The sequence below is a fragment of the Camelus bactrianus genome, chromosome 28 (genome assembly GCF_048773025.1).
Source record: "Camelus bactrianus isolate YW-2024 breed Bactrian camel chromosome 28, ASM4877302v1, whole genome shotgun sequence".
Classification (NCBI taxonomy): Eukaryota; Metazoa; Chordata; class Mammalia; order Artiodactyla; family Camelidae; genus Camelus; species Camelus bactrianus.
In genome coordinates this window covers 2402232-2426129 of record NC_133566.1, presented here as the reverse complement: position 1 = coordinate 2426129, position 23898 = coordinate 2402232, and the positions used below count along the sequence as shown (strand labels likewise).

The following is a 23898-nucleotide window of genomic DNA, read 5'->3' as shown; positions in this document are numbered from 1 at the left end:
TATTCTTTCATTTAAAATGCGTTCTTGTGTCTTCCCATTTTAACTTTCTGTATTTCTGCGAAATTAGGTGAAACAGTTGCCTGCCCCAGAATGAAAGGTGTCCTTGTGAGAGAGCATTCCTGTGCAGTCTTCTGTGCCCAGCGGGTTTGTTGGGAAGAGCTGGACCTGAAGTGATCCTGGGCTGCCCTCTTCCCCCGGGACGTGCTGGCAGCCACTGCAGTGGGGGCTGCAGGGCTGGAGTCAGAGGGACTGGAGCCAGTTCCAGGTTGAAGCAGAGGCTTCTCCTCTGCTCAGTGAGTGTTCCAGCCCTATCAGGGTTGGCACGGAGTCCTGTGGGGCTGGAGCAGGATCTCTGTGGGAGTGGGGTTCTCCTGGGTGTGGTGGCAGTCTCTGGTTTGGATGTGGCTGAGGACTGAGGGCTTGCAGCAGCCCTTCTGTACTGGTTTTACCTTTTCCCCAGTGTGCACACCTTGGCTAGAGAGTGGGTCGAGGCCAGAGAGATTGGGGCCGCACCACTGAGCTGGCCCCACCCAGTCAAGTGTGCACAGGAAAGTGAGTTCTGGGGATGGCAGGCCCTGCTCTGGTGCTGTTGCTGTTCCCTGCAGAGGGTGTGCGGGGACACTAGCTGGCCGTGACTGCCGGCCGCCTTTTCAGAGGCAGGGCCACACCCACGCCAGCGCCACTTTCTCCCACGGTGTGCACGCTCACTGGCAGTGGAGGCCTCCGCCTGCGTGGGGAGCAGCACCAGAACACGGAGGGCGGGAGCAGGAGCCTGGGGGAGTCCGGGGGTCCCCCTGAGCCACCCCTGCCAGCCGACCGGAGCCCCAGGCAGTGTTCAGCCTGCTGTGTCCCTGCCGTGACGGGGAGTCTGCGGGTCTCTGCACAGGCTCTTCAAGAGCAGGGGCTCTTACAGCGCCCCAGCAAGCTCGCTGCTTTTCACCCCAGATGAGGGGGCTCCTCATCCCGGTGCTGAACCCTGTGCCTGGGTTCCTGACACGTGGTTCAGACCATGACGTAAGGCATGGGTGGTTGTCAGGGCTGGAGCACCGCTGTGACACCATGCTGTCTGAGCACAGATGCCCACAGTTCCTGCTGTGTGTGGCTGGTGGGGAGCCCTGCAGGGAGCGGCTGTACGTCTGTCCGGCACAGACAGATGGGGCTTGTTATGATCATTCCTCATAAAGATAGTATAAGGACAGGATATACCATCTGGTTTTCCAAGGGATTGAATATTATAATGTGTGATGTGCCCCAGCTGCCTAGTGTGAGCAGCATGACCGCAGGTGCTCTGGGTCCAGGAATGCAAACTCCAGTTATGCCCTTGGGAACCAAAGGAGCAGGTCCTAAAGGGGTCTGCTTACTGTAAATGTTCTTACACGTGTCAGTCATAGGGAAACACCAGATTAGGAAATGGATGCTGCCTGAGTTTAGTGTTGAATTATTATAAAGTGTTAAGGAACCTACAAGATTCTGGGTAAAAATTAGTGCAGTGACAAGTGGAAGTGATCCAAGGAGTACATACAGTAAGAAACAGAGTACTGAATTTAATCATCTTGTCTGATTTTCTCAGTGGGTAGTAAATAATTAGGGTTTTGACTCATGTTGTTTTGATTAAAACTCTAGAATGTGGTCAGTTGTGAAGTGTGAAAGTCTAAGGATGTTTGTAGTAAGGGTACTTGTGATGATACAGTTTCGGGGGTTAATGATTGCTGGGATGGATGAAATCGGCTGGCTGTGTGTGCTGGTGGAAGAAGAGACGTTGTTGATGCAAGTGGAGGCACTAACAGAGAGGAGGCTAGTGAAAAGTAGAGGCTGTGTCAGTTGATTCAGGAACAATAAGCTGATAAGTCTGGTTAATAGGCCATAAGGTTTAGTGTTAATTCAGAGGATATAATTTTTGATAATCATGTTAATTGTATTACTATAATGTTTGGAATAATGAGTTTTAGCCTTGAAGAAGGTTAAGATTTTGTACATAATCAGTACCGCAGGCGCTGGATCCCACAGCTGTTAGTGACGGTCCCGGTGCAGCCGCACAGGCGGGGAGCACTGATGGCAGGTGTTAAGCCAGCTCACGTAGAATGGGTGCTGAGTGTGGTGACAGCGGCTGTAATGAAAAATGATGATATTGTGCTATCTGAGCATAGTAATGGGGATGTTAAGTGTAATTTATATATTAGTGGCCATATAGGGTACTGTAAATGCAAAAGGGATAGTAATGTAGACTAGTGCCATTTGATAATTATGAAGTTAATTATAGTTTTATGAGTCAAAATGTTTTTGTTTAAAGTAATTATCATATGTTCATTCTAATCCTTTTAAATTCATTCATAGGCTAACCTTATGGCTACTAGTAATGCGATTACAGTTTGTGCCATGTGAAGGGTTTAGTTTTTAGGTTACTCTTGAGATGCTCAGGGTAAGGGTAGGAGGAGGGCAACTTTTAGGTCAAATAATAGGAAAGTAGTGACAACTGAGAGTTAAGTAAATGGAGAAGGTGGGCGTGCTGGCCCTACAGAGTCACATCCACACGTGTGTGGGCTTGATTTTTCTGGACACTTACTAGAGGAGGTCAGAGTGAGGTCAGGACAAGCTGTGAGTCTGGTAGTGTATTGGTGAGTGACGTCAGTATAAGCTTTATTGTTTCTCCAGTTACAGGAAAAGCTGTAGATTGGAAGTCAGTTGTTCTACTTAATACTAAAAGAATAAAATGCTCATCGATAGATAGCGATCTATAGGAATAAAATCACACTTTACCTTACCTACAAAATGCACTATCAGGCCACTGACTGAAATCCAAAATAGATGTATAGGGAAATTTTAGTTGGCATAGAAAGCACAGAACAAGAAAAGTAGAGCCAATAATTTTGTGTAGTCAGTGGAAGCATTTAACCATGAAAACTACTGAGCAAAAAATTCCATCTGAAATTGTGAATTGTATATTCTTCTGACAATTGCAATAATATAAGTTCCTAGAAGAACTGTAATGAATCAGACTTGAAGTATTGTTTATGATTTCTTTCTGTTAGATGATGGTGAGCACAAGTGAGGGGAACTTCAGAGGCTCATAGAACTGAAGTATTAAGAAGTTATTATGGGACTGTGTGTGTGCTCAGTGTGTTGTTAGGTGGTGTGAGCACATATCTTTGTCTTTTTTTCTGATCAGAAGGTAAGATGGTCATTTTAGGATCTATGTGCATTTATTTGCCTTTGTGTGTGTGTGTGTGTGCATGTGTGTGATGTGTGTTTGCATGTGTGTGTGTGTTGAGAGTTTGGTCATGAGGAGAAGCACTGTGAACTTACCCACCCTGTACTGAGAGCTGTAGGACCCCCTTCCCTGCTAAAAATGACCCTGCTCTTGTCACCACATCCCCACCCATGACAGCACTTCTTTGTAATGAATGTACGTAATGTCCTGTTTGTCATGGACCAATGCAGTGCATCCATTTATATAGTTCATTAAGTTATTTATATTTTAAATTAAATACTCACATGTATAATGGATTTTATGTTTTTACTCTTATTTACCTTGGTGCCTGAATTAATGATAGAAGACCCATTTCCTGAGACAAAGTTGACTTGCTGTTAAGAGTCAGGATCCCTCGTGAACACATCCTCACCGTTTGTCCTGACTGATGCATGACTTAATGTCATTGCAAGAGGAATTTCCCAAGGAAAAGCCAAAGTCTTCCTCAGAACCTCAGGGAGCAGGTCACAGGATGGGCTCCAGGTGGATCCCTTTCCAAGGTAGACCTTGGTTCAGGGTAAAGTTACAGTGCTTTCCAGCCCCGAGACCCTTAGGTGATTCACATCCCTTCTGTCTTCTCATCCATAAAATGGATTATTGAGAATGTTGTGTAGTTGGAACACTGCACTTTGAATTTGGTCAGATGGCACATTTTATTGCTTAGCTTGAGACCTCAATGCCTTTGACCTGATGTTAATTGATTTATAGGGGGTCCCGACTCCTGAGAGTTGGAAGGAATTCTGGTTGACAGTAGGAGAAGACCCAGGGTCCCTGAAGCCTGCTCACCCTGGATGGGACTCAGTCCCTCTAGGCCAGGGGATCCTGGAGCCAGCATAGCACCTGAAGCCTGGCTGTGGGACCAGGAAGACCCAGCAGTGCGGTTGGAAACGCAGCCCCACTGGGTCTGTGAGGAGTCGGGGTCAACTCCCCACAGGGCAGGCTCTGGAATTTCCTCCCCAGGGGCAGCCCATTCTCCTGGATGTCAGCCCCGACAGGGACAGACACAGAGGCTGGTACCAGCAGTCCCAAGGAAAATGGGACGTACCAGTCTTTGCAAGTACAGTGACCCCTGGGGAGCTCAGTTCCAGGGAGGTGAGAGCCTTAGCGTGGGAGAGACTGTGATGCCAGGATTCCTGCCTTTTCTGCCCCCTCCACTCTGGGCCCCTTCCCAGAGTCAGGCCACCCTGGCCCTTTGTCCCCCACCATGCACTGTGGACTGGCTCCCTCTTTCCTTCTTGCCTTGTCTTTTATCTGCTCTCCCTACCCTGTTCCCCCCTGTCACTGTCTGTCACTCTCTAGGACTTGACTCCCACCTCTCTCTGTCATGCACTGTCTCTCTCCCTGCCCGTCTCTCTCTGTCTCTCCCCCAGGCCCTCAGGCCCTGGGCTCTGGTCCAGCCCTGTCCAGGGCCATAGGGCCGCACCTCTCCCAGCCCTCCCACCCTCACTGCCACATTTTGGCCCCGGCCCTGCTCACAGTGGAGGAGCCCGGTTACAGAGGCTGCTCCTGCTGGTACTTACTGCTTCACTGCTGTCCCCCCTCTTCCTGGGCAGCACAGTCATACCTTGACCTGTTGGTGGCCCTTGACCAGTTGGCCCAGCCTGGGCCCCAGAGCTGCTGCAGAGCTGGCCACTTGCCCCAGCTGGAAGGAGGGAGGGCCCTGTGGGCTTAAGGGGCTCCTGGGGGATTGGATTGAGGGACGTGTAAGGAGCCAGGTATTTTCACCCAACTCCTCTTTGTCAATGGCAGAGCGTCCCAAACCACTGACTGCCCCCCTTCCCTTTTCTCACTTAGAGCACTGGGCAGACTGTGGGAGCTCCTGAGACTTAGGAGCGAGCTGCTGCCCTCGGCCCCCCTCAGAGTTTGCCTGGAATTGGGGCTCCTGGGGGCAGCTGGCAGGGCTGGGGCCCAAAGCCTGGATGAGTGCGGGGCCCTCTCACTGGACTCTGGTGGCCACTGCAGGCACCTCATCCCTTCCTCACTGTCAGCAGTTGGCCACTTCACGGGGACAGACACGAGGGTCTCTCCGACTCTTGAGACTGGCAGGCCCCATATGCTCAGTATTTCTTGATTGAGTGAACACAACCACCCCCCATATCTAGACACCAAGTCTTCCCACCGCCCCAAAAGAGTTTCTCAGGCCCCCTCACAGCCAGTACTGCCCCAAAGCACAACTTTGCTTCTGTCCCACACGGGTAGTTTTTGCCTCCTTGAACCTGGGTGTATGTGAATCACCCAAATGCAGTGTAGGGCGTGTGACAATATATAATTATTTTTTATAGTTTTATATATTTTTGGCAAAAATCATAGGGCTTATTTTTATGCATGTAACATATGTACTTAAAATTAATGTGTCACCTACAGGTGTACTACAGATGAGGACGGCCACATGGGTGTGGTGATGTGATTAAGATGGTGTGCTGTTAAGATCTTCTCCGTCTTGTGGACGTTCTCTCTGCACTTTGTGTGCAGTGCTGAGCGAAGGGGAGTGAGGACCTCCCACCCTGCCTGTATATTTGATTCCTCTTGGTTCTGTCATTGTTTACCTAATATGTTTTTCAGCCACTGCCCAAGGGAAATCCTCGGAATTTGGAAAAGGAGGAGGGAGCAGCCCGGAAGTAGAGGGCAGGGGACATCGGTTGTGCAGGACCAGAAAGCATATGGTCAGAAAAGTTTTCAGAGAGGACCCAGGGTTGGCTGGCAGTTGGTGGTGGGGGATCAGTTAGGCGGGGCGCATTGCAAAAGTGAGGTCACACAAAATGTCCACTGTGAGGTGCCAGGGGCAAAGGCAGTTGATTGGTCAAGAGAGGTCATAAAGCACTGGCGTTGCTAAGGCAGAGTTCAGACAGGAGAAGGCTTGGAGGGAGGCGTCTTGTCCCCTCCAGCTGCTCCTGAGAGTCGGCTTGCCTGCTATTTGTTTTCCTGACCTGCTGACCTCCTGACCTGACTGAACCCTCCTTCCTCCCCTCAAGAGCTTGATTGGCCCTCATCCTTTCTGTGACCCCCCTTCTTCTCCTCTCAAGTGCCCAACCCCTCTACCTGTCACACTCCCTCCCCACCCTATCCCCCACCCCCTCCCCTCCCCTTCCCAACCCTCCCCTCCCCTCCCCTCCCTTCCTCCTGCCTGGGGACCTCAAGGCCCTGAGAGGACCAGGACATGGAGGTGATGAGGATGTTCTGGTCCCACATGCTGGGGTGCACTGGATATGAAAATTCAAATGTGAGTAAACATCGGGCATCAGGTGTCCTCCTTTTTCCTGGGCTCTTTCACACTGCGGTTAACTAGCTGCTTTCTCATGGGGTCCTTGATGGGAACGCATCGTTGGTGAAGCCCGAGGCTCTCAGGACAGGTTTCTTGACCAGCCTAGAGCGGCCCTGGCCACCGGCGTCCTCAAGATCTGAGTCCTGTCAGGACCTCTTGGACCAAACAGCAGGTTGACAGGATGAAACCTGAAATAGTTACTTTATTGCATCAAAGAAGGAAGTGTGAACATCCTAAAAGCCATTGAGTTGTATGCCTCAAATGGGGGAATGGGGGAATTATATCTCAGTAAAGCAGTTTTTTAAAAAGCGAGAAACTCCTATTTACTAGAAGTCATAGTGAGACTGGCTCCTGGAAAGCTTGTCAGGATCCTGCTTCAAGTTGTGCGTGTTCTGGTGCCGTCCTCGTGCGGTGCGCTCTCCTGTGCGTGCGCCCTTCCTGGTGGTGATGTCTGGCAGTCCTGGGAGCAGTGGGGTCTCAGCACTAGATTGGTGCTGGTCTGTTAAACAGGGAAATGTCATCTGTGCTCTGTGCTTTCTGGTTTGTTAACTTACAGCAACTTTGTTTTCTTTGAAGTGTATTCTTTTCAGAAATTTTAATGTAACAAAAATACTCAATAGCCCTATAAATTTTAAAATATTTTTACTGAAGTATAGTCAGTTTACCATGTTGTCCATTTCTCGTGTACAACAGAATGCTTCAGTCATATGGGAAAATACATATATTCATTTCCATATTTTTTTTTACCATAAATTACTACAAGATATTAAATAGAGTTCCCTGTGCTGTACAGTGTAAACTAGTTGTTGTCTACTTTATATAGATTAGTATCCATGCATCTCAAACTTCCAATTTTTCTCTTCCCAGTCCCTTCTCCTCTGGTATCCATAAGTTTGTTTTCTATGCTGTAAGTCTGTTTCCGTTTTGTAAATAAGTTTGTCTTTTTTTTTTTGATTCCACATATAAGTGATATCATATGGTATTTTTCTTTTGCTTTCTGACTACTTCACTTAGAATGACATTCTCCAGGTCCATCCATTCCCTGTTACTGCAAATGGCATCATTTTACCATTTTTATGGCTGAGTAGTAGTCCATTGTATGAAATATAACACAGCTGCTTTTTTTTTTAACATTTTTTATTGAGTTATAGTCATTTTACAATATTGTGTCAAATTCTAGTGTAGAGCACAGTTTTTCAGTTATATATGAACATACATATATTCATTATCACAATTTTTTTTCTCTGTGAACTACCACCAGATCTTGTATATATTTCCCTGTGCTATACAGTATAATCTTGTTTATCTATTCTGCATATGCCTGTTGGTATCTACAAATTTCAAACTCCCAGTCTGTCCCTTCCCACCCCCCAGCCCCTTGGCAACCACAAGTTTGTATTCTATGTCTGTGAGTCTGTTTCTGTTTTGTATTTATGCTCTTTTTTTTTTGTTTGGATTCCACATATGAGCAATCTCATGGTATTTTTCTTTCTCTTTTTGGCTTACTTCACTTAGAATGACATTCTCTAGGGACATCCATGTTGCTGCAAATGGCATTATATTGTTTTTTTATGGCCGAATAGTATTGCATTGTATAAATATACCACCTCTTCTATATCCAGTCATCTGTTGATGGACATTTAGGCTGTTTCCATGTCTTGGCTATTGTAAATAGTGCTGCTATGAACATTGGGGTGCAGGTGTCTTTTTGAAGTGGGGTTCCTTCTGGACATATGCCCAGGAGTGGGATTATTAGGTCATATGGTAAGTCTATTCCTAGTCTTTTGAGGAATCTCCAAACTGTTTTGCACAGTGGCTGCACCAACCTGCATTCCCACCAGCAGTGTAGGAGAGTTCCCTTTTCTACACAGCCTCTCCAACATTTGTCATTTGTGGACTTTTGAATGGTGGCCATTCTGACTGGTGTGAGGTAGTTTTGATTTGTAGTTTTGTACCTCATTGTAGTTTTGATTTGCATTTCTCTGACAATTAGTGATAATGAGCATTTTTTCATGTGCCTGTTAGCCATTTGTATGTCTTCACTGGACAGTTGCTTGTTTAGGTCTTCTGCCCATTTTTGGATTGAGGTTTTTTTTTTCTTATTTAGTTGTATGAGCTGTTTATATATTCTGGCAATTAAGCCCTCATCAGTTTCATCTTTTGCAAAGATTTTCTCCCATTCTGTAGGTTGTCTTTTTGTTTTGCTTATGGTTTCCATTGCTATGCAAAAGCTTCTAAGTTTAATTAGGTCCCATTTGTTTATTTTTGCTTTTATTTTTATTGGACTTCTAGCAAATTCTTAGTTATCACTTTCCTTTTCATCTTGGAGGCTGCCCCCAGGGACTCTGTGTCCAGCTAGGTTGATGGAGGAGCCCTGAGAAGTGAGCTGATGTGAAAATCAGTGGCTGCAACCTGCTGTGATGTTTATAATGAGGAAATACTCAGGAGGGATGTGACCAGGAAGTGGACGAGTTGTCTTTTTTTTTTTTTTAGTGACGTGTCCTTGTGAAGAATGTTGATTTTCCCAAAGCAGAAAGTGTCCTTCATGTCCTTAGAATTGTCCAAATATAAAGAAAATTCAGATACATGTTGTAAAATTTTTACTGTGTCAGGAGAAATCACCTCCACACCCTAAAAAAGAAAGACTGAGAACACCTCATGGATTTAAGTGGGTTTGTTGTGATAGGCTTCCACCAGATTCTTACAGACCTGGAAAAACCGAGTGTCAGGAACAATCTTTGCACTGAAGCAGAATCAACGCCACATGAACACTCCACCCAAAGAAGAGTCTGTTCTGTTTCTTTTGAGCCTACTAAGTAGGGCATTTATAGGTCATCTTTGTTTGGATTTTTTCCCTCAAAGGGAATGAGGCTGAGTTCTCACAGGTTAGTCAGCCCTCTTTCCCTACCACATCTTTGAGCATTTGGATAAACTAACTTGTCCTTCTCCACCATTGCTCATGGCCGCTGACAGAACCTGAGTCCATCGGCCCTGGTGGATAGACTCTAGGTAGGAGGCAGCTGCTGAAGTCAGCGCTCAGACAGTGCCGTGTGTAACAAGCATGCCCACGGTGGAGGGGGTTTTACCAGTTAGCAACTAGATGGTGTTTGTTTTTGTGTCTTTGATCCTTTGTGCTGAGACCCACTGCTCTCTCAGACGGCAGCTATGCAAAGACGGTGCACGTTTTCCACCAGCACACATTTTACTGACCCCAACTGTGAGAGCTGACAATGACAGTGTTACTGATTCAGAGGCTGCTTTCTAGAGAGACTTTATTTGCACAAGACTGAAACTTGGTATCTAGATAAGTACAAATTACATTGCGCATTTATTCCCTCCTATAATACTTATAAATCTAGTTTTTACAAAACTATGTGTTTGACTTTTGTTTTGGTGACTGTACATTCCAGAAATACAAATTAATTTTCTTGGTGGCTGTTAATGGATGTAGGTACAGTACTGTGAAATATGCATGTAAATTATTTGTACTGATTATTTTGAGTTCTCTTTTTATATAACTTCATTCTTTGAGTAATCTTGTACAATATGATTAAAACTCTTATTATACAAATCCTTTTTTATTTCAGAAGTCTGACATTACGTGCTCTGGTTCAGAACCAAAGTGAATATTGAAGAAAACCTCCATGGTTTTTAGATAGTTGGGCTAAAATATATCATTAATTTTTGCTGGAATAGTAATTTTGACATTATTCTAAGAGCTGGTCTGCTTTCTCACTCATGTCCAGTCTATAAATGTAGAAATACATCTCTGTACATCTCTCTGTATTTTAACACATACCTTCATTGCTCTTTCCCCATACATGTTGGGTGTATTTTTGGGGACACTACATAGGGGTTTGTCCAGGTACTTCATGAACATCCAATAGAAGATGGAGGTGTCCCATGCCATGTAGGTTTGTGTTTGTTTATTTTCAATTTCAAGTTGGCTTCTACATTCATAAGTTAAGTTCTGTTAACTATTTTAAAAATATTTGCAATGTGCCTGTCAGCAAAGTCAAATCTCTAACATTTTGTTTATCAGGTATTTGACGTATGTGTGCAGCAGTGAAACTATTACCAAATGAAGGCAGTAAACATGTCCACACTCCCAAGAGCTCCTTTGAGCTCAAGTGTCCCTTCTCGCCTCTCGGTGGAGCTATTTGAGGATGTGGTTGAGGGTTTCTAAAGATGATTCCCTGTGACAGATAAACTGCTAATGTCTTTGAGGTTCCTCATTATCTCCAATATCTTTTCAGATCCTCCACACTCTGATTCTCCTTATCCATCCTGGGTCTGATGTTTATGAACTTCTGTGGAAGCTTCTTCTTCTTGTTGTCACCTTGGATGTTTCCAGTTTCCTCTTGTTTGTCTGGAGGACCATCCGTTCTGTGAGTATTACTAAAGTACCTGACAGTGTCCTTTTAATCACACCTAACAGGAATTTTTATAGTCACTGGACATTTTATTTGCCTGCCTGGGCCAGAATCCAGGAGTCTTTTCTTTGTTTCCTTTTAGATTACTAACTTGAACAGAAATTAGTTTTGAAATGGAAATTTGTTGCAAAATCTTTATAGTAAGAACTCATTGAGCAAGACAACAGTATATTCTCAATGAGACAATGGCAATTCATAAAATCTTCTCTTCAATAACAAAACAGGAAGGTTAAGTATTTGGTGAGCCCATCTATCTCTCCACCTGCCCCTGCCTGTGTGTTGGGTGACAGGGGACAGGGAAGCTCAGTGTTCCTGAGCAAGTGTGAAGTTAAGGGAACATCTGTGGTTTTCTGTTTGCCCTCCATGTATGCATTCTTCTATTGCCACATTATTGCCACTGGAGCTTCGACACTGTGATGATGCTCCAATATCTTGGCAAGGTTAGGGGCTGGCCTCAGTCTCTGATCATCACTTAAAGTTTTGAATGAAGAAAATATGTGTTAAGGGTCAGGGAAATGTGTCTACATGGTATTACAGTGGAGTCCTGCCTGGGTTTTACTGAGTTATTACTCCTCAGATGATGACTTGTATCTGAGTCAAGAAGCACGTTCGCTTCTTGAAAATGGTCGCTGTCCGTCCTGCTGCTGCATGTGCTTTTACTACAGCCATTGCTCACTTTCATTCTCATCTGATGTCTCATCTGATGTCCATTTGTTTTTAGTGGTCTTGACAAATCTTACGACCTCATATGTTACAATTGCTTATCAATTCAACAGTCAACTCCGTAAAAGATTTCAGAAAACCTTTCAGTGAATGAAAGGGGTGCATCTTAACCTTAGTATAAAGATTTTGCCTTTATTTTTCTTTTAGTTTTCTCCTCTCTGTCTCTCTCTCTCTTTTGAAGAATATACAACAATCCAGGTTCTGGACTTAAGTGTGGATGATTGGTTTGACAAAAAAAAAAAATTAGATAAATGATGCATTACAACAACATATTATGAAAATAATATAGTTCAGTGTTGTTAAATATGAATATGCATTATGAAAATTGAATAGAGTGGTGATTATTTAATAGAATGTAAACAGATCTTTTGTTCTAAAATAAGTTATTTACCATTGTGCTATGAGAAATGGTGAGTGAAAGACCATGCCTTAAGTAGGAAATTCTGATTTTTCCTGATTTTTAATCATACTGTTACACTGAACCAAAATGATAATTGTGATTTCAATGATTACTGTTTTGATAGTTTATTAGAAATTATAGATTTACTAATTATATGTTTTGACTTCAGATTTATTGTTTCTTCCTCTCCTAGGTAAAGCCTCCTGCATCTCAAGGTAAGATATTAGGGTTTAGTTTCCTTTGTAATATTTTCTCAATACAAGGATTCGATATGGATTTTAATTCAACTAAGAGTAAACACAATGACTTCTGATGTCTAACTGACTTCTCAACTCTTGAAAATTTTACTCCTGCGATGGTGTCTAAATGACATCGTAGAGGAAGTTGGCATCTATTGAGCTAAGAGGCCAGGAGGGTCACAGGAGTAGGGAGACTAGGATGAGTTTAATTTTGCATAGCAACCTTTAGGAAGCAGGTGAAGAGAAGTCTAATGTTCGGAGTGAGTCCCTAACATGAGCTGGCTCTTGGTGAAAAGTAAAGATGCTGAAACACTACTTGAGCCTGTCAGGACCCTCCAGGCTGAGGGAGGGATGCAGATGTAGCCAGGCGGTGTGTGTCACAGCAGAGGGGAAACCATGGGCTGTGACTTAGACGTGAAGGGAGCCATTCATGGCAGTGGGGACTTAATGGAGGTGATTCAGCCTGAGGATGATGCTTTCTGTGCAGGCTTCACAGACTCTGCTGACTGAGTGGGGCTGTGCGTGGTGGGCAGGGTGGCTGCCTGGTGCTCAGTAGGCCCTCAAGGGCTGCTGTTGGTGACAGTTGATGCAGAAGGGCTGGTGCTGAGAAGAGGGATCTCAGCATCAGAGCGTCCTCACTGGGCAGAGAGAAGACACGTGTGCGCTGTGTGGTCAGATGAGGGACTTAGATGCCCGAGAGAGGAGTCTGGTTCTGAGGGCTGCATTCTAGATCTTCACACGTGGAGTCGCCTGTGACTGGCTGTTTCACATGTACTGCTTTCCTGAAGCAGTGATGGTAACATTCTCATCCTGGCGACGGAAAAGCTTGTCATTTAGGGCCTGTGTGTTATCCAGGTCCTCCAGTGACTAGGTGGGGAAGCCCACATGGTACCAAAGCTTTTAATTCCAGTGACCTTGTCCTTCAGGGCCCCCAGCATGGTTTTCATGAAAGACGATCTGCCAGGCAGCAGGAAGACACTGGAGGCCTGTGCAGGCCCAGTCAAGGCGACGTTTTGAACTTGCCTTCTGTGGTGCTGCAGATAGGGCCTGGCTGTGGGGTGAACCTGCATGGGATAAGGGTTCTATTTTTTTTTTTTTTAAAGCAGGAGCATGTTTACTTACCTTAGTATTTGGAGGGGAGAATGTTAAGGGGACAGGATGCTTGGTTTTTCTTTTTCATCTCTGGTGATGTCAGAAGTATTTGAATGAATTTTCTAAGAATGGTGCTTATAGCTGGGAGGGAATTTAGGGGAAGACTTTTTATTGTGTTTCTGAATCTTTGAAAAAAATTAAACTAGGAATCTCAATGATCTCACATTAAGAATGCCACTAAGATTTGCTTCCTTTAGGCACAGTAGTAAAGCTAAAAAGTTAATTATACTCATAGTGCCAGCCAGATATGTCTCTACTGCTAATAAATCATGATAATTCTATTCTACTGGGTTTTCTTGCCAATATGAGAAATTGCTTTATCTCCTTTTAGTTACTTTAAAGCAGATGACTGAGCAGATCAAGAATTTGGAGAACGAAAAGAGAGAACTTGCAGAAAATATATCGGCTTGTGTGCAGAAGGTATCCTGGTCCTTTTGCTTTTTTTTTTTTTTTGTGATTTCACCTTCAGTTCCTCCCCCCTCTGGTAGTTCAGTTATTTGGCTCTCTTTTCCTTCATCCTACTGTCCTGTTCCATATGTTCCATAAGAGGTCTAGGCTCAAAGCAAGTGTCCTAGATAAAAAAAGTAAAACCAAAAAAAAAAAAAAAAAAACCAAAAAACAAATTTCTTCTGTAGAGCACAGGGAACTCTACTTGATGTCTTGTAATCTATAATGAAAAAGAATGTGAAGACAAACATAGGTGTATATATATATGTGTGACTGAAACATGCTGTACACCAGAAAATTGACACATTGTAACTGATTATATTTCAGTAAAAAAAAAAAAGCAAGTGTCGTAGATGTAAAGCACCACTTTCTGTATTAGTGGAAGGGGTCACACACAAGATAGGTTCAGCTAGCAGTGTAATTAGTATTTGTAATTCTGTTTCCTTCATTACATTTTTGCATAGACCAACAATGCAATGAAATGCTTGGAGGAGACCATCAGGCAAAAGAAGATGCCCTCTGAGAAAGCACTGAAGTTTAAGGTACGAACCTCTTCTCTTGTTAGATCACATTCTGAAAACAGAAATGAAAGTAATGAGTAATTGTTACTAATACAATGTTTCCTTGAAGGAGAACTTGAAAACCATTGAGAGGGTGAATGAACATTTGAATGACTTTCAGATTGCTCGAGCTAAGCTGCAGGCAGTGAGGGACCAGAACGCCAAGAGTCCACACTTGTTAAGAGCTGCCACATTGACCATAGCCGGGCTTCTGAGGCTTTTTGTGCCCTGGGCGAGCTGCGCGCTCCCGCTTCTCCTGCTTTTGGCCACAGCAGAGTGTGAGAGCCCAGGAGCGGAACCTCTCTGTGAACAATGGACCCAGAATTTTATGGACTAAAACCTTCGTGACTTTTCCTATTTCAGAGACTAGGAAATATGTCTTATTTTCACAACTTAGAGAGTTTTCTCACCACTCACACTGCCCTCCAAGATACACAGAAGATGCCAGGAAATACCTGAGAGGTGAAGGAAGTTACTAGACTAGGTGCACAGCTCCTTGCCCTGTTGATGTTAAACAGAGAACTTTCCATGTGAATTTGGGTAAACTTTGTTTATATTTTACCAGGGACACTCATTTGTGAGCTCTTTGACATGAGCAGTTTCCCACCCTTGCTTACCCCTGTCATCCAGTCGTGCCCTCCATTGTCCAGTGAGGAGGAATCCTGTGGAGGCGAGGAAATATCTGCGCCTGGAGGTCTCTTTTTTCTGCATTTCTTTATGGGCTTGACATTTGTCCTGGGCTTAACCTGGATCAGCTGCCATCACAGGAAACTTAGGGGTAGTTGTGGATACTGGCTGAGAAGGGACAGGATTCCAAAAGGGTTGAAGAGAAGCAACTGCCCATCAGAACAATCCAAGACTTTCTGGAAGAGATTGGCAGGCTGGCAGTGGAAGAGGACCAGCTGAAGAAGGAAATGCAAGACGCAGGGGGTCAGAACGAGCTGCTAGGATGCCCAGTGCTAGAACTTGAAGGAAGAGGCACTGTCTGCTGTAAACTCTAAAATGGAGCACTGTCTTCAGCCCCAAACCAAAATTCAGGGAAAGTCCCAGATGCTTTCAAGCATGTGTAAGGGAACGTATAACACTTGCTTACCTTTCTTTGTAAAATGTGTATGTTGAGAATCATTTCACTGCCTTAATATCTTCTGGAGAGAATGCTCACCAAAGTCTTTGGACATGCACCAGGGCTAATATATTTATTTTCCATTGTTTGTTTTGCAGTTAACAAAATACTTTGTTTTTGGGGAAAAAAAAGTTACACTTTTTAAGCATATCACCCTGAGTTTTCATTGAAATCTTAGTACATACTTTATTTGTGTCCTGTGTGAAGATACTGGAAAAAGGAACATCTCCAGAGAACTTGAAAGGTACTGTTTCAATGAACACTTCAGGAATTTGAGGTAAATGCCTCCAGTTGCAGCAGGATTTCCACTGTACACATTAGCTTTCACAAGGAACAACAATCTCATGTTTTAGAAGATTAAATGTTGATATCTATTCAAATTATTTTTCTTGGGAATTTAGTCATCAATGAGAATGTTTTAGGTTGAAATTGCCCTTAATAAATCTCACGTCTGTGAAGCCACAGTGAAGTCTGAAGAAATGCATGTGCAGGAGGACGTTCAGCTCAGCAGCAAGAAGAGAGTAAGGAATGTTACTCACCCCCAGAGATGCTTAGCTCAGAGAACCGAGCATCAGTGTGTCAGAGTTTAATTGTGCTGTAACGCACGGAAAGCAGATGGCCCGTCTTAGCTGATTCCAAGCGTACGATTCCTCTCGTGTTAAGTATGTTCACATTGCTGTAGATCAGTACTTCTTGAATGTCTTCTCATATCTATCTTACAGCCAGGTGTTTCGAAGACCAGATCTGAGGGTTCGATGCAGCGAGCTATGACAACTGGAGACTGCAGCCTGGAAGGTATGTTGCTTGTTGGGAAGAAAACCTTACATACAGGCTTCCTGGGAGATGTTGTGGCTTCAGTTCTAGACCCCTAGAATAAAATAAATATAATTAAGAGAGTCAAATAATTTATTGGGTTTTTTTTTTGTTGTTTTCCACTGCAAATAACAGTTAAGTTTACACTATACTGTAGTCTATTAAGTGAGCAATACCACTGTGTCTAAAAACCCCAATGTTCATAACTTAATGAAAATACTCTTTATTACTAAAAACTGCTAGCCATCATTGGAGCCTTTAGTGAGGTGTAATCTTTTTGTTGGTGGATGGTCTTTTTTTTTTAACTTTTTTTTTTTTTATTGAGTTACAGTCATTTTGGTGGATGGTTTTGAATTAATGTTGGTGGCTGCTGACTGGTCATTGTGGCAGTTGCTGAAGATCGGTGTGGCTTTTGCAATTTCTTAACATAAGACCACAGTGAAGTTTGTGACAGGATTCTCTCTTCCTTTCAGGAACAAGTCCTCTGTCGCAGGCAATTTGACACATTTTACACACAGTAGAACTTCTTTCCAAATTGGAGTCAGTCCTCTCAATCCCTGCGGTAATTTATCAGCTAAGTTCATACGCTCTTCTAAGTCCTTTGTTATTTCAACCTTCTTCACAGCATCTTCACCAGTAGATTCCATCTCAAGAAACCAATTTCTTTGCTTGTCCATAAGAAGCAGCTCCTCATTCATGCACATTTTATCATGAGGTTGCAGCCAATCAGTCATATCTTCAGGCTCCACTTGTAACTCTAGTTCTGCTATTTTCAGCACATCTGCAGCTCCATCCTGCACTGAACTCTTGAGCCCCTCAAAGTCACACATCAGGATTGGAATCAATTCCTTCCAAACCCCAGTTCATGTTGATATTTTGACTTCTTCCCATGAATAACGAATGTTCTTAATGGCATGTAAAATGGTGAATCCTTTCCAGAAAATTTTCCATTCATTTGCCCAGACCCATCATTGGTGTCACTGTCTATGGCAGCTAAAGCCTTCCAAAATGTATTTCTTAAATAATAAGACTTGAAAGTCATAATTACTCCTGATCCATGGGCTGCAGAATAGATGTCGTGTTAAGCATGGAAACAGCATTCATCTCATGCATCTCCATCAGAGCTCCTGGATGACTTGTGCATTGTCCATGAGCAGTAATATTTTGAAAGAAATTTTTTTTGTGTGTTTTGTTTTGTTTTGTTTTCTGAGCAGTAGGTCTCAACAATGGGCTAAAATATTCATGTTGTAAATAGATGTGCTGTCATTCAGGCTTTGTTCTATTTATAGAACACAGAGTAGATGTCACTTGATTCTCATGGGACATAGGATTTTCATAATGTTAAATGAATATTGGCTTCGTTAGCCGCTAACGGGAAAGTCAGCCTGTCCATTGAAGCCTTGATGCCAGGCGCTGACTTCTCTACAGCTGTGATGGTGCTGGGTGGCCTCCCCTTGCACTTCTCTGCATTGAAAACCTGTTGTTTAGTGCAGCCACCTTCATTAGCTGTCTTAGCTTCATCTCCTGGAGCACTTGCAGCAGCCTCTGGGTCAGCTCTTCCCACCTTACCTTGCACAGGTATGCAGTGGAGATGGAATCTTGCCTTAAACTTCATTGGCCAACCCCTGCTGGCTTCACACTTTTCTTCTGAAGCCTCTTCACCTCTCTCAGGGTTTATAGAATTGCTGAGAATTAGGGACTTCCGCTGGATTAGGCTTTGCCTTAAAGGAATGTCATGCCTGTTTTAATTAAAATGATAAAGAACGAAATATTTCAGAAACTACCAAAATGTGACACAGAGATAAGAAATGAGCAAATGCTGCCAGAAAAAAATGTCACCAATGGAATTGTTGTACTCAGGGTTGTTACAAATCTTCAATTGTTTAAAAATATGCATTACCAGGGAGGGCAATAAAATGAAACATGCCTGTAATAGCAATGAATTTGCACTGGGAAGGTAAAAAGGGGGTTCCTGCCTTCAGAATTCTCTCCTTTCTCCACTCCCCAGCACAGCCAAGCTCTTGAGTGCACACGTGCACACACAAAGCCAATTGTTTTATGTTTATAGAGGGTAAAAAGAAAATGCAAGACCACCATGCTGCATCGGGATCTCTGAAAGAACGTGAGGAAGACGGTTTCCAAAGGCAGGTGAAGAAAGTACGCGTCCTTGATGAAATCAGTGGACAGAGAACTATGGACACTGAAGGGTAAGACGTTCCCGTGTTAATTATGACAATGTGTGAATGAATGTGAGGAGTTATGTGGATATTGTAATATGTTTCAGAATACTTACCACCATATTTTTGTTACCATATTCGATCAGTACAGATGTGCATTTATTTTTCAACCTTGATTTCTGTAATCTGCTGCTTCTGTTCATTCTAACTGGTTACCAGAGTCTTGTTTGTATTTAGTTTGAGATTTTAGCGGGTTCTTGGACCAGATTTAGTCACTTCATTTTCTGGATCCCTCTAGGTCCATTTCTATTGTCCTTAGGTTTCAACCACATCAAAGTGTCATGACCTGCCATGTGTCTATCATTTTTAATAAACTCTAGACATTGGGTAGAAAATAGAGAAAACTTGAGGCCTCGTGTGAAGTTAACTTGCTGCAGAGAAGGTGGGCATTACAGCTGGCAGGTGGTCAGGGCGCCAGCAGCGCTACATCCTGTTAACCCGGTTAGCAGCTGAGATCAGTCAGTGCAGCCAGCCCTCGTGAGGCCCGTGTGTCTCCTGTCCACCTTTGTTTCTGGCATGTAGCTCTCACGGATCCCAGCTAAGTCCTGCAGGTCTTTCTAGGGATCACCTTCGCTGACGGACCATGAGCTCCAGCTGCCTGACTGCGGTGCCCGTGCGTAGGGGGCACCGGCTGCCGGGCTGCTCTGCATCTCAGTGGTTTCCTCTGCAGTTACCGGGTGACCCCCGGGGAAGGTGGGCCCAGTCCTGGGCTTTCTTCTTCTCCATCTTGGCCTCATGTCCCTTTCTGGATTGTTAGCAAGTTGGTACATTTGATCATGGATTTCATAATTTGTCCAGAGTTTCCTTTCATTCTCAGGGAGAGGTCATGGACATCACACCCATTAACCCGCTTTCAAAAAAAAACATTGCCTTATATTTCCTAAAGGATCAGGTTTTGCTCCAGGTTTTGACTGAAATCTGGGCTCTCTGTGGGAGAAATCAAACAAGTCATGAACGCTTGCTTTACCCTAATGTGTTTGGTTGTGGTGACTTGGTCAGACCCTGATTCCCACGTTGAAACACAGTGAGCTCGCGCTGTCCCAGGCACAGGATCGTGAGCCTGGTGGGGGGGAGGGGGCGCAGAGCACACCTCACGTGGGCTTTTCCTGTGTGTTTATTTTATGCACAAATGAGTAGGGGTGGGGACGCTGAAGGGAAGCCCAGATACCAAACACTTGCCAGAGGCCTGAGTGTAGTTTTTTCATATTTATTAGTGGGGGTACTTCAATTCTTTCCTGTGTGTTTATCAGCCTGAGCATTTATAGGGAAGGGTGAAAGGAACATGGAATTCTTCCCTTCCAGTTTCTGGGAGGGAAACTGGCAGAATTTCACAGTTTCTTTCCCCTCTCAGGAAGGTGGACATGAACGGAAGTGAGCTAGTGGGAAAGCAGCAGGTGTTGGCAGCAAAGGAGGAGGCAGAATTGGCTGAAGAGGAGACAAGATGGTACAAGTGAGTTCAGCTCCTCCGCACATGCGGCTTTGAAAACACCTGTTGGATTTTTTGAAAACTTTTCTAAAATGTTTAGACACAATATCATAAACCGACCCAAACAAAAGACATTTGTATACATGGCTTCACACAGGAGGAAAAGTGTTAAGTTTTACACATGTTAAGTTAAACGTTTAACTTTAAAAAGTATTAAGTTACTAAGAATTTCCTGGTCCCCAGTGCTGGCCAGACTGAGAGGAGAGACGGTTCACAGAGATGTTTCTGAAGGTGCTATAAACCGTTGTCACCCTGAAGATAGCAGTTTAGTGTAGCGTCAGTCGGACCAATACACATTCCCGTGCTGCTGGGGAGACCCAGGTGTAAGAAGTAGGGTCAGGATGTAAGGAAAGGAAGAATCAAGCTTTGTGATGAAAGATGCTCAGCACAGGACACGTGAGGGAAATGCTGAGAACGGGAGGGGGAGTTGTGTCCGCCCAGAACCGGGCAGGCGTTCAGTAACAGTGACGGAAGGATTGGCTGCAGCGACAGCTTTGCACCTGCTGTGCTTCTGCAGCCGTGTGCAGTGTGTCTTGAGCGGTGAGATGATGTGTGTGAGTGTGCAGTGCAGATAACGTGGACTGGGGCAGGTTATTTAACAGCATACCCAGCATTGTGTCTTCTCTGATGCAACAATTTGTAACTCATAGGATAAGACTTGAAGAATGTCATGGGCAAATGCGGGAAGCAGAGGTCACTTGGAGACACCAGGTAACCTGCCTTCCTCCTGACACACCGAGTCCTCAGCACCTAATGCAGACAGTTATTTTGGCCCTGAGAACCCCTTGCCATGGGGTGTTTCTTGATGTGTTGACTTTTTCAGGTCACTCTTGCCGAGAAGAAGGCCCAAGACAGCTCGGTAAGAATTTGTTTCCTTCCTTCCCTTTGTGCACAGTCGGCCACAACTGAACGTGGATGTTTTTCTCCCACAGCTCAGGTCTCAGGAGCTGGAGAGGGAAATCTCTGAATTGAGAAGTGAAAACTCTGACCTGAGAAGGGTAAATTCTGACCTGAGAAGGGAAAACTCCTCTGAGCTGAGAAGGGAAGTTGCCCACCTGAAACAGAGGTACAGAATTTTGACACATTTTTACGGGTGTTTTGAGATTTTTAAGGACTGGTTGTTTTGTGCCTAGTAGAGGAATTCGTGGTGTAATTTGTATTGAAGTCATTCTTTATCTTTAAGATTGGATGCAATCTGCAGACGGAGGCAGGCAGAGGAATACATGAGGCAGGATCCCACCCCAGGAGGACAGTACAGGCTGCACCCTCCCCTGAGAGGTAAGGAGCACAATGTGAAGTGCGGCAGCTCCATTTCTGCAGCAGGAGCCGCCCAGTGGGCTGCTTGTCCCCATGGGTAGTTGTCGGGTTTCCTGGACACCACACCACACACTTACTGTGGGGAACAGGTTCACAGCTGGGTGACAAGATGCTGTTTTCTTTACATGCCACCAGCCAGCAGGGCTCTGTCCCCTGTGAGCAGTGGAGCTCGAGCCCCTCCAGGGACTGCGGGCCACCCCCCAGACTCTTGGTTGGCTGGCGTGGCTGGCATGGCTGGTTTCTGTGCGCTAGAAGACGTGAGAGTCAGCCCTCTCTTCCCGCCTGGACACGGTTTTGAAGGCTGAATTTTCTTCTCATTTCAGGAAAATAACATGGATGACGTTTTAGAATGAAGGCAGTATGTCATAACGAGAAAAACATTTTTCTTCATTTGCCTTGGTGGATAAATATTCTATTCAAGATCTGCTTTAAGACAGCAGGCATTTCTTCACTAATTTTCAGGTCCCTTCGTTCTTATAAAAAAGCTTGCACAGTGACTTAGAGTAGCCAGTTAGTAAGTGACATGACTACGTCGCCCCCCTCTCCCAGAGTTAACGTGTAACTCTAAAGTCTCCCAGCAGCTACTCCATGTAACTCACCATTCTTTTGCCGCTTATTACAACATGAGTCATTGAGGCCACTTCTTTCATAAATGTTTATGTGACATCTGGTCACTTATACAAGACATGCGCTGTCAGAGAGAAGGCTTATAACAGTTTACCAACAGGCTGAGGAGGAAGAGGTGGAGCTCACAGTCAGGGCTTGTTGATACTCTTCCTATGAAAGACCCTTCTTACTTTAATGTATAATCTGTATACAGACTGATTTGCCCTGAAGTGTGCTGTGAGTCCCGAGTGTCAGTGTTGGTTGCCAGGGATCTGAGCACTGAGCCCCCATCCAGGGTGATTAGCTACGAAAACACCTGAATAAAGGCACTGTGGTGTCCTCGTCATGGGACAGGGGTCCAGTCTCCCCTCGTCCTCGGGGTCACCTGAGGCGGGAGGGAGACCTGCGGCTTCTGTGAAGAGCCAGGGGCGCGGTCGGGAGTGAGAGCTCCTGGAGGAGGGCAGGGAGGGCTCGGCTCGTGCTTCCCCCGCAAGGCCTCGGTCAGATATAATCCACCATCAGTTCTGCTCTCCCTTTACAGATTCAGGGCTGGGTGGCGCCCCTGTTAGGAATGGCACCACATTTCCGGCTCAGGAGGCAGAGGAAACCCAGGTAAGTAATTTATTTCAGCTGTGTTCCAGTGGTCATTTTGTATTGAAATAATCCCTAGAACTACCATTTCAATTTTGAACAAATTATTCTTGGCCTTGCCGATGGATTGGGTATTCCGGGATAAGTATGCCCTGTCATCACAGAGACGTGTGGCAACAGAGTTTTATCCCGAAGGCCTCCTGTGCAGCCCAGGCTGCAGGCAGGCCCCAGGGTTGATGAAGGGCATGGCGCGTAGCTGCCAACTGGGCACCCAGTGCAGGGGAGGGTGATAGGTGACGACAACTGCTGCGTTGGGTTTCGGCTTTTGTCAGTGTTGGCGCTTTTGTCTGTCATCCAACCCAGCTCTCCCTTCTGTCCCGCAGGCCACCCCGTGGGCCGGAGGGCCCCAACCTTTCCGAGGACCAGCCCGCGTGGCCTGCCCCGAGAGCGGCCCGTCGTCGTCCAGCGGGCCACCTGCACCTGGGCCCCCCTTGAGCCCTGTGCAGCCTCGCCCCCCACCGCCAGCTGCTCCGCTCGGTAAGAGGAAAGCATAGTCCTCTGTTTCTTCCTTGAGTCACTGCAGAAGAAGGGCAGATCGCTCTCCAGTGCTTCCCCGTGCACGGGCCGCCCTGACCGGGCTCACGGCCGTGTCCCTCTGGTCCCTTAGCAGACGCACTTGATGGGCCGCGTCTTCCCCGTCCTGCCCTGGGGAGGGAGGTGTCTCTTGTGGAGGGAAAGAGGGTCCTCTGACGGAGGGCAGACGTGTCGGTTCTGCACACGGGCCTTCAACAGAGACCACGTTCCGGGCTCCCTGGAGGAGAAGCCCGCCCCTGTCACTGTCTGCAGCGAGTGGAGCCCTGACCTTCCACAGCCGATGATCGGTTATGGAAGAAACACCCGAACCCGGGGCCTGCGGTCTCTCCCTCAGGGTCCTGAGACCTGCCTCCCATTCTGTCTGATGTGAGGCTTAGTGTGATACGGGGAAGAAAGCCACAAAGATCTTTTGTGCTTGAGCAAACTAACATGTTTTGTAAGGTAGTGAACGGTGAACGTTTTTTGTATTTTATTTTATCTCTGCCGAGAAGCTAGCTGACTTGGGGAAGGATATAGGTTAGTGGTAAATAGAACGCTTGCTTAGCATGCAGAATTCCGTGTGCTCATTCCCAGTACCTCCACTTAAAAGAAGAAGAAAAGGAAAAACAAAAACAAGAGCAAACTTCAAATGTTAGAAATACATAGTGCGCAAACACAACTTCGATATC

The 23898-nt window shown here is 45.2% G+C and overlaps 1 protein-coding gene across 1 annotated transcript; it reads left to right on the top strand.

The window, feature by feature from the left end:
• The first annotated feature begins 15689 nt into the window (after positions 1-15689).
• Positions 15690-22926, top strand: LOC141575396 (transport and Golgi organization protein 1 homolog). The gene is made up of 10 exons (XM_074354467.1): positions 15690-15863; positions 16309-16381; positions 18468-18606; positions 19988-20086; positions 20773-20833; positions 20946-20981; positions 21055-21188; positions 21306-21400; positions 22587-22657; positions 22801-22926. Exons 2-10 carry the CDS (start codon positions 16342-16344, stop codon positions 22924-22926), a joined length of 801 nt encoding a protein of 266 aa, XP_074210568.1. The 5' UTR covers positions 15690-15863; positions 16309-16341.
• Positions 22927-23898: the final 972 nt, after the last annotated feature.